Source organism: Neolamprologus brichardi, chromosome 20, assembly GCF_056152115.1.
Source record: "Neolamprologus brichardi isolate AB-2024 chromosome 20, ASM5615211v1, whole genome shotgun sequence".
In the NCBI taxonomy this organism is placed as follows: domain Eukaryota; kingdom Metazoa; phylum Chordata; class Actinopteri; order Cichliformes; family Cichlidae; genus Neolamprologus; species Neolamprologus brichardi.
In genome coordinates, this window is record NC_142123.1 from 6,243,884 (window position 1) to 6,257,375 (window position 13,492).

General features: G+C 42.3%; 1 protein-coding gene across 3 annotated transcripts in view; it reads left to right on the top strand.

The window, feature by feature from the left end:
* The window catches only part of LOC102787620 (forkhead box protein J3-like), a 75,118-nt gene that overhangs the window by 3,906 nt on the left and 57,720 nt on the right, over positions 1–13,492 (top strand). For all 3 annotated transcript variants that reach the window (XM_006785484.2, XM_006785483.2, XM_006785485.2), the window contains 2 exons: positions 5,322–5,445; positions 5,763–6,249. In XM_006785484.2, the coding sequence (XP_006785547.2) occupies positions 5,884–6,249 (366 nt within the window). In that variant the 5' untranslated portion in view covers positions 5,322–5,445; positions 5,763–5,883. The remainder of the gene's footprint in view (positions 1–5,321; positions 5,446–5,762; positions 6,250–13,492) is intronic.

Sequence of the window (13,492 nt, forward strand, 5' to 3'; positions counted from 1 at the left end):
CCGATGTTACCCGTAGATATGAAAAGCGTCATGCCCCGACTGCTATACGTTGATTAGCCACAAGATTAAAACTGGGGTGACCCCCACCCCACCACCCCATCAGCCTTGTACCTGAGCATCCTGCTTGATCTGATGTGGATCTGGGGAGCTTTGAAAGCCTCGGGGTCTCTGTGGTGTTCCTTGAGCCGCTTCTGAGCTCTTATGCCGATGTGGCGAGGCGTCATGTGCTGATGTGCTGTCTTTTGCTGTAGCAAAGGGGAGGGAGCATGGTCTGCAATCATTTTTAAGTGGGTGGTATATTTGAAAGTAACATACACATGAATGCAGGAACTGAGGTTTCCCAGCATTACGCTGCATTGTAATGAGATGATTATTAGTCATACTCGATAGCTGTTCATTTCCCCTGTTAGTTGTTTTTATGTTTTGGCTGATCTACGCGTCCACGCAGATGATGTTTGGCGATCTAACGCGGCGGTCTCCGTCGTCTGGCTGGGAAGGCGATATTTTCGACAAGGCATTAGAGCAGACTTTCTCTCTTTTTAAGTCCCTCTAAGTTCCCTGAGTGCTCCCAGTCACTGTGATTTTTTGTCATGTCCCCAGGAAAGTACACATAATTTGAATTCGAATGTAGCAAATCCTTTTATCTTGTCAAAATCCTCTTTGATTCTGTTAGTAAAAGCATTGCTATGATTTGGAGGGGGAAAGAAAAAAGTAAGATAAGTAAAAGATAAGATAGGGGATGATCACTTTTAAAGGGCCGTCATTTGGATTGAACTCGCCAGCAGCGTTGCCTGCAAGACGAGAGATGCAAAGCTTCCAATGCTAACCTGATGTAAAGCTTGCATCTTGCACAAGCTGAGAGCGCTCTGCTACTCTGGTTAGGTTTTAATGAGTAACAATTGTTAGCCAATTTGCATGTAAAACAATGCAATTATAAACAAGCATCAAAAAGCTGTAATACTTCTAAAAAATGTAAATGACTCTCCATTATAAAGTGCAACAAAACCTAAGCCATGCCTCCAAGTCAGGGCCTCTAGGTTTTTGGATGCTTGCTTCCATTATTAATGCTATTCACAAGCCAAACTTTTTAGGTTGGTGCAGTTGGGCGCTTTAATCTATTTTTGCTGTAAATTAATGAATTTTTAAAGAGGACTAGTCCTCGCTGAATAGGGCTGGATGTGGGAATGTAGTTTGAGTCGCGGTGACGCAGTGCTATAGCCCTCTTTACTGTGCGAAGCGTGAGTTCACAAACAGCATCCCATCGCTCTCTCGGGACCTTTCGTTGGGGGATTTTGCCGAAATGCTGCACTCCTATGTTTTATTTATGACAAAATATGCCTTTTTAACTTTGCCGTTGTCAGAATCTGGAATTTTGATAGCTCTTTCCTAGTTGGTGCTAGTAAGTCTTCTGGGTCGCTAACTCCCTCTACCTTGGCAGATGTTTTCAGGTGTAATGTTCTGTGTGGGCTTAGCGAGTTAAATATTTTATTCTAGGCCTTGAGGGATTCAGTGGAACCTACTGATTTTTCTTGCTTTCTTTCAGTCAGGTTTTCTTTCAGACTTGAGAAAAACAGCGTGAGTCAGTAATGTTCTGTTTCAGTAGCGATGCCACCGGATTGACTCGGTTGACACGAGCCAGCCAGCAGGTTTCATACACACACACACACCCAGAGAAAAAAATGATTAAAGTGTTGTTCTGTTATGGATAAATTATTATCCTTGGTATGAATGTATCCACTTTTTTTCTTCTTCTTCTTCTTTCTTTCAAACTTTCATTTTCCTGACCACTCTCTTCTTTAAAGACTCAATGTATCGCACTGTGAAACAGTGCGTTACATCGATGCCTCTCCAGGTCTCCTTTTAAAAACAAGTAGACAGTATCAAGTTATAATTGCTTAACCCAGCTCCATTGAGGGATAAGGAAACAGCCACTGCGAGGGCATCTGATTTGCCTTGATATCTCATAATTGAACCTTTTCAGGGGTGTGCTTTCTGTGCTGAAGCAGAAAGTAATTAAGATGTTCAATACGGGTTTTTTGGACCTTTTCCTTCTTCCTTTGAATGGCCCACACTTTGAGACATGACAGCGCTCAGTGTGCCTACAGACTTTTCTTTTGACACATTAGCCTTACCCTTGCCAAGGCAGTCCTTCCCAGAAACCCCCTCTGCTCTGCACGCTCCGGGTGGGTATTTTGTCATTACTTCATTTTCCTCTGAAAATATTTTGATGCCTCTTTCCTTTTGGCTCCCTCCTCCTCCCCCCCCCAGCCCACCTCGCTTTCTCTCACCCATCCCCCGTCACTCCATTCAAAGTTCTCTATTAAAATGCAGAACTGTAAAGCCTCTCTCAGTCTAAAAGCCTGCTAGCAGCAGGGGACTGTTAGCTGTTAGTGATGCATACAGCTGAGTGAGTGCATCACAGCTACAAAGTCTAATGGGTGACTACATTCAATCACACACATACCCTCAACTCTTTTAAAGGGACAATGTTCACAGTCATGAAAGCTCTATCCACAGTGCAGAGAGTGATGCGTTTAAATTCTTAGGAGGAAAGAGATTTCTTGTTCATAAATGTCTAAATCCTTGCTTTTTTTTTTTTTTTTTTTTAAAAAGCTTTTAATCTCTTCTTTAACTGCCAACTAATATATCACAACTGTCACACTAAGAAAGTTCATATTTTACATTCTTCTTTTTTTGTTCTTTGATGGGTGAAAGATAAAAAAATCTAAAATATGTAAACTGCTTCTGTCTCAGAATATGCACGTTTCTATGCACAACCATACTGAAACCCTGTTTAATGAACCTGCGCCGTTTCTGTGTGATCCTCTGCCAGAATCTTCTCATTTCATCGCCACCTTTATTTCCTCTTCAACAACAGTCTCTTTGAAATAGATCTTGTCTGTATGTTGTTTTTGATGTTTCCTGAAGAGGGATGCAGAGTTCAGCCTTGTAAGGTTTTGACAAGTATCAGCAGGAATTGTGTTGTTTGCATCACTGCCCAGTCACCGCATTAGAAGTAATGCAACAAGAAGAACCTCTTTTTTTTGGGGGGGGGGAGTGCTTTTTCTGATGGAGAATATTATGCCATCATCAAAAGGCAGACATTTTCCCATGCATAAGTGAACTATATGGGGTTTTTTATTCAAGTATTTGAACCAAAGGAGCATTAGCAATACTCAAACTCTGCCACTGTACATCATTTTAGAAAGTATGCACTGCTTTTTCAACATAGAAAACCATGGACAATTACTTTTCATGAATAAACTGTCCTTTCTGATAACATATTTGGCACTTTTTAATAGAGTCTAGCACTCAAACACGTATGCGTTCGGTGTAGTATAGTGTATTTCTACAGAAGGCTGATGTCTCCCTGATCGGCAGAGAGATACAGTGAGATTTCTTTTCTCCAGTTATCACTTTTCTTCCTTGATCCCTGTTGTGAAACACAGTCGATATCATAAAATAAAAGGCACAGTGCTGAGGTTAGCTTAGTCACCGTGGGCCCAGTTGACTGAGCCGACTAGGTAATTGGTTGCGTCTACCCGCCCAGCAGGGCTCCTCTCCCCAGAAGCCAAGTCAAGTCTTCTCTCTGTGCTCTCTTCTATTACTCATCATCCCAACACCTCACTATGCTAGCGGTGCGAAGCTACACCGTGCCACCGTGCAGCCAGCCCACGCTCCCAAAACTTCTCAACAACAGCAGCCACGGCAGGTCGAGGCTTGTGGCAGGCTGATTTGCAGTTTGAGCCTCCTTTTTAATGAGGGGAAAATAAGTACTTGTTGTTCTGTGTCTTGTGTGTCACCACCCCCTTCCCCACATACCCTGCACCACTGCAACTAGTAATGCTACATTCCCTTTAGCAAAAAAAAAAAAAAGAAGAAGAAGAAGAAGAAGGTGCACTAATTAAGATAGCTTCCTGGGATTTCGAAGAGGGGGTTGGAAGAAGCTTCTCCCACAGTGGCAGGGCCTTGAGGAGGGGGACAGGGGTAGTTTTGTGCAAAAAGCCTCATCGGGCACATCTCTTCTGTCAGTACCGCTTTCCTTGCACTGGTCCCCCCCTCCACCCCTTGCCTGGGTTGTTTAGCTTGATGAGTCTGGTGCTAAATATGTATTTTTTTCCATGTGTAATTAAGCGGGGTTTTGCAGGAGCTGGGCATTTCACTTCTTTTTCTTCCTTGTGTATTTTGCTCTCCAGGGGGATTGGTGAAAAGACAGACAGAGGGGTTTGTGTTCGTCTGTACGTTTGTGGTGGTAGGCAGGCTCATTGAAGTTCTCCCACCTTGATTATATACAGCATGAATGGAGACTGTGCGTGGGCCAGTGGGCTCTTTGTTGTTCAAGGACTTTGGAAGGTTATTTCGCAGGATGTTGATAAAGGTTTGGCTGTAGATTTCTGTATTAATAAGAGATTGAATTCATCCAACCATTATTAACTATTCAGACTCTGGGCCGCTGAGATTTACCTGTATCTCTTAGAGCGTATGACGTTCGTTCTCGGTGCTCGCACGAAACGAGAAACTGATCTTGAATCAGAGCGAGGTTTGAATGCAGCATCTTCACTCCTGTGATGAGTAACAGTTACATGACATTCTCAGCCCAAAAGTGACAAATCTACAAATGTTCTGTGACTGATTGAAGTACAGAACAATTGGTGAGTAATTTCTCTTGGGTGTACCAAATGATTCCCTTTGTTTTGTCCTGAATCACGCTCAAAGCGCCCACTTCCAAAAAATAGTTCAGTGTCTGTGTAACAGAAGGTACAGTTTTAGGTCCAGTGTCGCTCTAAAAATAGCTTCGAAAATCAAATGTTGAGGGTTATTGAGGTTTCATTTTTTGGGTCTGCCTGGCAAGGACCTGAAACCCTGAGGGTGGAGGCAGTGGGGTGGTTGTGGACTTGACAGAAGAGTGAGGCACGTCGAGAGTCGGAGAATTAGAACACCGAGTGTGTGTTTCCGCGCGCGTGCGTGTACGCGTGTCTGTGTGGAGGGGTAGTCAGAGAGGGGAAGGGGACGAGCCTTTCGGCTCCTCCAGAGGGTTGGAATTCCTCCCGAGCTGTTCCCCCCATTTGGCAGGCACTTGTGAAAACAATTCCCCAGCTTTTAGTCACTCGGCAGATCCAATTGCCATTTCCACTTTGGAGGGAATGAGAGTGCGAGGCAATCCAGATAGACAGAACACAGAGAGAAAAAGAGAGAAGAGTTTTAATCGGGTTGGACAGATGCCGAGGCCAGTTGAACGGTTGTGCGATATTAATATCTTATGAAGGCTGTCTGGCAGTCCGAGCTCACCGTCTTGTGTGTTTTGTGTTTGTACGTTGCAGCAGCGGCCATTACAGAGGCTAAATGAAGATCTTGTGAACATGCACGAGGGACGAGCTCTACCTTTCACTTCGGTGACTTCCTCAGATGCTGTGGCCCAAAGAAAGATGGAAAGGAATGGGAAGAGTAAGAAACTTACCTCTTACCTAGTCCCCCATGCAACTTTGCTTATCACTGTATAATTAATGCAATGAAACAATTTGATTAAAGTTTTTGTTTGTTTGTTTTTTCATATCCATAGCTCACGGTGCATATCATATTTATTCACACTGTGACAGAACAAGTGAGCAACATGCCAAAATATTTAGTTTTCCATTATACAGCGCTGCACTGTATGCGGAGAATATTCTGCAAGTTAACATCTGTGGTGTCTGCCAAGTGTTCTTTCTGCTCCAGCTAAAGGAGATGAATAGGCATAGTAAATAAACCTCCTGCTCTTCTAGGCTTGAGCCAAGACTGCTGCACAGAACCCATTCAGTGAGCCACCAGGAAATCCTCCATACGCCAAGTCGCTGAGCCGTGCATCTTCCCTTTTGACCCCTGACCCCTGACAAGACAAACACTATGACCTCTGAGCTGGAGAGCAGCCTTACTTCAATGGACTGGCTTCCCCAGCTCGGCATGAGGGCAGCCATTCAGAAGGCCGACACGGGACACCACCACGGCCACCAACACCACGGGCACCACCACCACCACGGGCACCATCACGGACACGGACCTGGCAAGAAAATGGTACATTTGGACCCAGGAACCACACTGGACCAAGAGGAAGCAGCACAGCACAGAGATGGTAAACCGCCCTACAGCTACGCCAGCCTCATCACCTTTGCTATCAACGGCTCACCGCGCAAACGGATGACCCTCAGCGAGATCTACCAGTGGATCTGCGACAACTTCCCTTACTACAGAGAGGCAGGCAGCGGATGGAAGGTAGGAGAGGATATAAAAACTGTGTGTTTTGTTCTTGTTGTCTGCAGGTGAACTGGTTCTAATGTGAGTCTCATTTCAGAATTTATTTTTTTTTTTTTACAAATTATGACGGCTAACAGTTTTGTAATATCCTATTTATTCAATTATTTATTTAGGTCTGTTTTTCAGCATCTTTGTATGTCAAATTTATAGCAAAGCTGAAAGGATCCAAACATGCTCCAGGTCTGATCATGTGGTACATCACCAGCCTAGTATAAAGATTAAACTGGGTGGTTCATCGAAGTGTACTTTATTTTGGTCAGTGAGTTACTATTAAACAATCTTCGTCCTCTTATTTGAAAGGTTCATTCGCTGTTAACCAGCAAGCTCCGGTCTTTCCTGTCTCATAATCATCTGTAGGCAGACTCCACAACCTTGAACTGTGACAATATACAATGTTGTATATATACACACTACCCAGTGTGTTAGTTTTTTTTGTGTTTTTTTTTTTTAAATTTACCTCTATAGTACAGTTAGATGGATGTATTGACATTTAGTCAAGGCTGTTTTTTTACGGCGAAACTTTTCTTGCATTTTTACATTTATTTTTCGATTTTAGTTGTTTGCCTCCTTTACTATTCAAATGATTAAATTATTAACTGTCAAATTGAAGATTTATATACAGACACTGATGAAGTTTATCATCTGTTAGGACTGGAGATAATCGACATTGTTTGGTCATTGTTAGATGCTGGAAAATAAACCTCCAGGTAGAAGTTTGTATTTTTATTCTGGAGCTCAGAATACTGCCCGCTTCTATTAAGCATCAGTCCAACGTGCTTCTTTAAATGCTGTATCTTATATCAATCGAATCGGTTATATGTTTTACATCTTAGACATTTTAAGCTAAACCTAGATTTGCTAGGGGATTTGTAGGGGAATAGATTGGACTGAAAACGGAAACTGGATACTTAATTCAGCTTTCCATGCTATTTCACACCCATATCCTACAGAACTCATAATGCTAGTGATCAGAATGCATAACCCTGAACCAGTTGTAACCCAGAAGAGCACAGAACCCTGTTAGTGAACCAAGAATGATTGACAGATGCATTTCGTCTCATTCAGATGACATTATTAAATCCTTATGCAAATGTAGCTATGCAAATCCTGGCTAATATGAGCAGAAAGGTGGCTGTGTTATTGGAGACAAATGAATAGATCCCTGCGGTTGTGTCTTGGGGATTCTCTGCCTTATTAGCAAAGAAGGGAATGGATATAGTCCTTCTCCTGACACTGGAAAGGCTGTCTGCAAACTATCAACCAATTCATCTCTCTGAGAGCAAGAACATTTTTCTTCTTCTCTCATTATTTCTCACTCTTACGCTTTCTATCTTCATCTCCCAAACACTTGCTCTCCACCAAACCCCCTCTCCCCTATTCTCCTTCACTCTCATATTCACTCACTCACTCCCCTCCTCTCTTCTTTTCCCCGCGTCTGTTCCCCGTCTATAATCTTCAGCGCACCGTTCCCTGAACGGAGGCATGCCAGGTACGGAGACAAAAAGGTTATGATAAAAGCCAGGTTGTGTTGGAAGAGCTTCTTACCAGTTAGCAGGATTCAATCAATTAGTTTTCTGTTCGGATAGAGAGAACGGGGGTTATAGAGACCATCCAGGATTTCTCTCGCTGCAGCTCATGACTGCCTTTCCTGCTGGTTGTATTTGAGTGCCAGTATGTTTTAGTATCCCGTAATTATACAGCTAGATTCATTGATTTGTGTGTGTAGCTGCATTCTAGTAGCATCATTAAGGCGCTATGCTGATGCCGTTGTGGTTTCCTTTTCACACGTTCTGGCATTTGTTCACTACACTCGTGCAGGGAGTTCTTTGCAAGACACATAACCCCGAGTTTTGTTGGATTCTTTCTAGGCCAGAGCTCTATAAAACTACACAGTGTTTTCATTTGTCAGTATAGATCGATTTAATAAAATATATTGTAGACTTTTAGACTATTATGTTAGCTAACGTAACGCTGCATTTCACTCTTTGCATCCATCTGCTGATTGGCAGCTGTTCACATGCTGCCAATCAAAGAAAGAATTCTCTTAAATATGGAGGAAGCCAACAAGAAGGAGTTGTTGTAGTCAGGTCGAGTGTGAGATATATAGAGATTATTTTGAATTGTGAATCATCCAAATCGACTCAAGTTGAGAGCAAGAAAATAACTTTTACTGTTGTTTAACTAACTTCATTTTTTATCACTGTTGTATATATAAATTTCTGCAGCTTATAGCATAAGGCCTTAAAAAGGTGCCTGTAACTATACTGTTTTTACACTTTATCGTGCTGCTGTAACACAACAATTTCCATTGTGGGATCAGTAATGTATCTATGTATCTATCTGGAAATGAGCATAATTGTAACTCTCTAAGAAAAAGGAGTTTCTGCCTAAAAAATGTATCGGTGTCCACCTGCTTTCAACGTGAAGGGAAAAGAGCACGCATATATTCCAACATGAGTGCACCAAAGCATATTTAATGTTATTTACATTTAGCAATGAATGATTTAGCTTACCTTCATCACTGGACATACAATTTGCCTACTTATTCGTAGAAGTGAGCGATGTAACCTCAAAATTGTATCAAAATATACAAATTTGAGATAATTGTATTTATGAAGATACGGGGGGGGATACTGAACAGCATTTTGTAGGTGATTGCTGCTTTCTGGCAGCAGCATTTGAAAGCCATTTTCTATCCTTCTTTTCAAATGAGCTGCTGTCATTGATGACAATCAAATGTACTATACGCAATGGCGTTCAACATAAAAAGGTTCCGCCATTTTTTTATAGTGCGTGTTTGAGGTATATTTTTTTATTTCCAGAAAAAGAATCTATATAGCACAATTAAGTGGGCTACATGCTGAAGGTAAAGGCTAGAAACAAAGTATTGGTATCAATACTTGTGGATTTCAGAGAGCTCCAGTGTCGCTGTCGCGTTGTGTCTGAATGGCCTTTTCATAGTGCAATAGTTGGGACACTGAATAAAATAAATGTAAGCACAAAAGCAGCCGCAAGTGAAAGATAATACAAGTGCTTAACACTTTAGTTACTGCTTTTGCTAAACTAAAGGATTTTAACCTTGTATCTCATCAAGCACCTGCACAATATAATTGAAACTGAAGAATATTTTCTATCTGAGAACGTTGAGCTGAACTTTTTAACCAGTTGCTTCAATCTCTCCTTTTTTGCACAATTCGCAAAAATGATTGGAAACCATCATTTGGAGTGCAAATAGCGAGCACTACATTTATTTATTTAGTTTTGTTGCACATCAATAGCTGCTAACATCTGCTTACATGCCTTTTTGGGCTGGTTGTGCTCAACGTTTTTTATATTTTTGCCTCAAGGTTTGTTGTTTCCACTTCCACTGAGAACATATTTATTGCACATTTTGCAAAGTATTCAGCTTTGTTGGAGGACGTTGAAGTAGCTCCCTTTTTTAGGTACTAAATTGCCATTGGAAGCTGACAAGCTGATCTGGCTCTCAGACATGCCAGGGCTTGTGTTCTTGTTGCTAGGAAACAAAACACATGGTGTCGCTATGTCATTGTTATCAGGATTTTCTTACTTCTTTGTTGTTCTTTCTAGCAATTTTTAAAACAAATGTAAAGACAGATAATGAGATTAGTAGGCTGATCAAATCACTTTCCAACTTTTTACAACTAATTGTTGCAAACGAGGATGCTTCTGTCCAGTATAAGATCACCTTAGGGCCAGAAAGCCACTTGTAGTACTCTGGTTGAACTCTGATATATCTGAGAAGAGAAAAAATATTTCAAAATCATCAACCCCTCAGATGAATTAGAACTATAGATGTAAATGTAAGTCACCATGATGAAGCTTTTTTTCCTCTTTCCCCCCCCTATATTCATCTTTGAGGAAATGGCTATAAACTTTTGCTTCCTGATGACCCAACTCCTCTCTGTCAGGCCAGACGTGGCTTTCACAGGGAAAGTTACGTAAGTCCGGTTCATTCCAGTTCAGGTGATTGCTGTCAGCTGTACACAGTGGGAGACAGACACAAGGATTGTCTTGGAGCCACGTTCGGCAGACAGTGCCGCTCGTGCACACGTTGCAAGCGCTCGCTCTCAAGAAGCGTGTTTTCTGCATGTACCGAGCCAAGCTTTCAGAAAACACCTCATACGTGGTCTCTCGTGTTTGCCGTCTCCTTCACCCTCTGCCGCACGTGCATGCATGCGCGCACACAGATACACACACGCACACAAGCTTGTGCACTTGCAAAGAGAGTCCCACTCAGGTAAGCAGTGTACGTGTGCAGTCTACAGATTACACACGGGGAGCTCAGCAGGAGACGAGATGGGAGGTGTGTGTGTGTGTGTGTGTGTGTGTGTGTGCGTAGGGGGGAGTGCTGTCAGAGAGCAGAGGAGAGTTTTACTACCCAACACACGCACTCCGTCTGCTCTGTATGATAATGTGAGAGTGCAAGAACGGCAGAGTTGAAACCAGGACACACACACACAGCCGTACACGCCGTAAACACACCACACCGCACATCACAAACGCAAACACGTTTACCAACTTCAGCATACAGTCGTCGACCGCCGTGAGATTATCATACGTGTGGCGTCTAGACTCGAGCCATGCTTGCGAATGCAGCACGTTAAAGAGAGGAATAATTCGCTGTTATAATCATGTAAATTTCCAAGGTCATGAGATTTTTGTGTCTTAGCTGGGGAAAAAAAATAGAGCGCTCTTTTACATCTGAGAAGTAATAATGACAGGCTTCCTCTGGAGCTGTGGAGGAGATTGAGAATGTGTAACCCAAAAAAAAAAGCAGATGAAATTAAAAAGCACATGCATGCATAAGCGATTTGTTTACGGACCTCGTTAAAGCTTCTAAATTCAGCTTGTGTAACATGCATGCGTAGCATTTCCGTATTTTTGTTTTTCTTTTTTTATTTGGAAGCGGAGGAATAAACTGGAGTGGAGATTGGAGGGGAATGCAAACGGTGTTGCATCAGGCTGCGTCATATTATTTTGTATCACTGCAACAGCATTATCTCTCTTATGTTATCTTTACCAGCCTCACCCTCTCTCCCTGCCTGCGTCCCACACCCTACACTGCTCTACTTTCCCATGCCCTCTGTAGCCCCCTCGCATCCTTTTCACACCCACGTGTCCCTCCACTGTTGAATGTACCTTTGCCACAACTCATAATGACTACGCAGCAGGAAACCGAAGCACACAGGAGTTCTTTTATCTTTTCTTCTGCCTTTTTGCCTCTGTTCACTTTGTAAAAGTAAAGTCACCTGTAATTAAATACTTCCAATAATTCCAAGATAGATAGATAGATAGATAGATATGGGAACGAGAGCAAGTTAATGAAATGCAGCAACTAGAGGCAATGGGCAACTCAGCTGCTGAGGGCATCTTTGATCACGAGGTGTGCGCCCTGACCGCTTGGCCATCAGGTCGAGCTGTGCAGTCAGGATTTTAAACTCACTGCTGACCTTCAACATGTGGCCCACAGTGTTTTCTGTTTAGTGCTTTTTGTTTTATCTTAATTAGCTTTCATTTTATGCAGTTTGAATATTTTTAAATTGCACTGCCTTTATTTGTGTCGCCAGAGGTTGTTTTCCTCACAATATTTTCCCGCAAAATAATCTTTTCTCGCTCGGTGGATAATGAAGTTCTTCTCTTTGTGTTAAATCTTGAAAGGATTAGTCAAATAATAAGTCATTTTGATAGTGGATTAATAGTTTATGGTCTTTATCGAGCAGATCAAACTGGAACATGTTTCATTGTGTTCGCTGTGGCAGTTTGTTGCGTGTGAAAGCTTCATGGCATTCAAAGTAGTTTATCTTTTATCTATGGTTTCCAGACATGAAGCATGGCACTATACTGGCAGACCAGCTAATCTTAAAGCCAGTTCACACAGGCTGATAGCTCAGATGATAACTTTCTGCACATCCAGTTGGCTGTATGATAAAGCTCACACTATTTTGCATGTTTAGTTTGCCACCTGTTGGATTGGCAAGCTGCTTTGCAACCCGTCCCCCACCCCATCCGTCGTAATCCATGTCATATCTGTTGTTAACATAGCATGTCTGCTGTGTCCTGCGTGCTGATTTTAAAACCCCCTCTTCCAGCTTTCTGCACATACACAAGGAAGGACAGAGAAGGTCAACGCTGGCAAATATAAGTTACTTTAGATAGAAATCTGCTTTTGATGATAGCAGTCCTGACTTAACAAGCAAATTAAGATTGCTCTGGGAACCAGAAAAAGCCCTTCCTCTGTTTTTTTTTTTTGTATATTTTTGTTTATTTTAATGGAATTTATTAAGTAAATTTCTGTGTTCGCTATGATTTTGTATTCTATATGTATTCTATATAATATATATTATATATTATATATTTTTCTAGCATTATATATAATATAATGCTAGAAAAATGTGACCTACTCAGACCTGATCTTAACATTATATTATCTTCGAAATGTGAAGGTCTTCCTATTACTCACCGCTTAAGAAATGCCGCCTAGACCTGTACCTTCACCAAATGGCAGTCTGCACTTATTCACTTGCTCTCTTGCAACCCCTGTGGCCTCAGGCTAGCTCCCATGCAGCCAGGCTAATTGGCTGCAAATTAGCAAGGCCTAATGTGACGTTGTAAAGGGCAGCACTGGCGCAGTGGCCTTTGGCCTTTGGCTGAACATTGTATGTCATAGACAATCACCTGATATGAATCAGCACCAGGCCATTATTCTGAGTCCCGTCCTTTCATGCCTGCTCCAAGGGAGATCTGCGGCTGAGCGCAGTGAAGGTCGATGCTCGATGTCAAAAGTACTTAAGGGAGTCATTTTGTTGCTATAGGTGCACTGAAGCACCTAAGTTTGTGTCTTATGAGCACATCTCCATTTTTGTCACTGTACAGTCAGCGTGTCTGCACAGCTCCAGTGGTGTGGTGGTACGTGTGTACAGGGTCGGATGCGTTCCTACGGCCGCTGTGTGTTTCTCCCCCACATTACTAAGCGACATAGAGCTACAGAACTGTGTCTTACTTACCTTAATCATGTACCTTACTATTCTCAGTTTGCGTGTCACGTTAAGCCAGTCGGCTGTACAGATGTGTGTCTGTGCACATCTGCACTGCATCATAATGTTAGTGCATGGGCCCGCATGCTCTGCACTCATGGTTAACTGATGAGGGAAGCAGCACCGGAGTGTTACTTTTGTTCCTG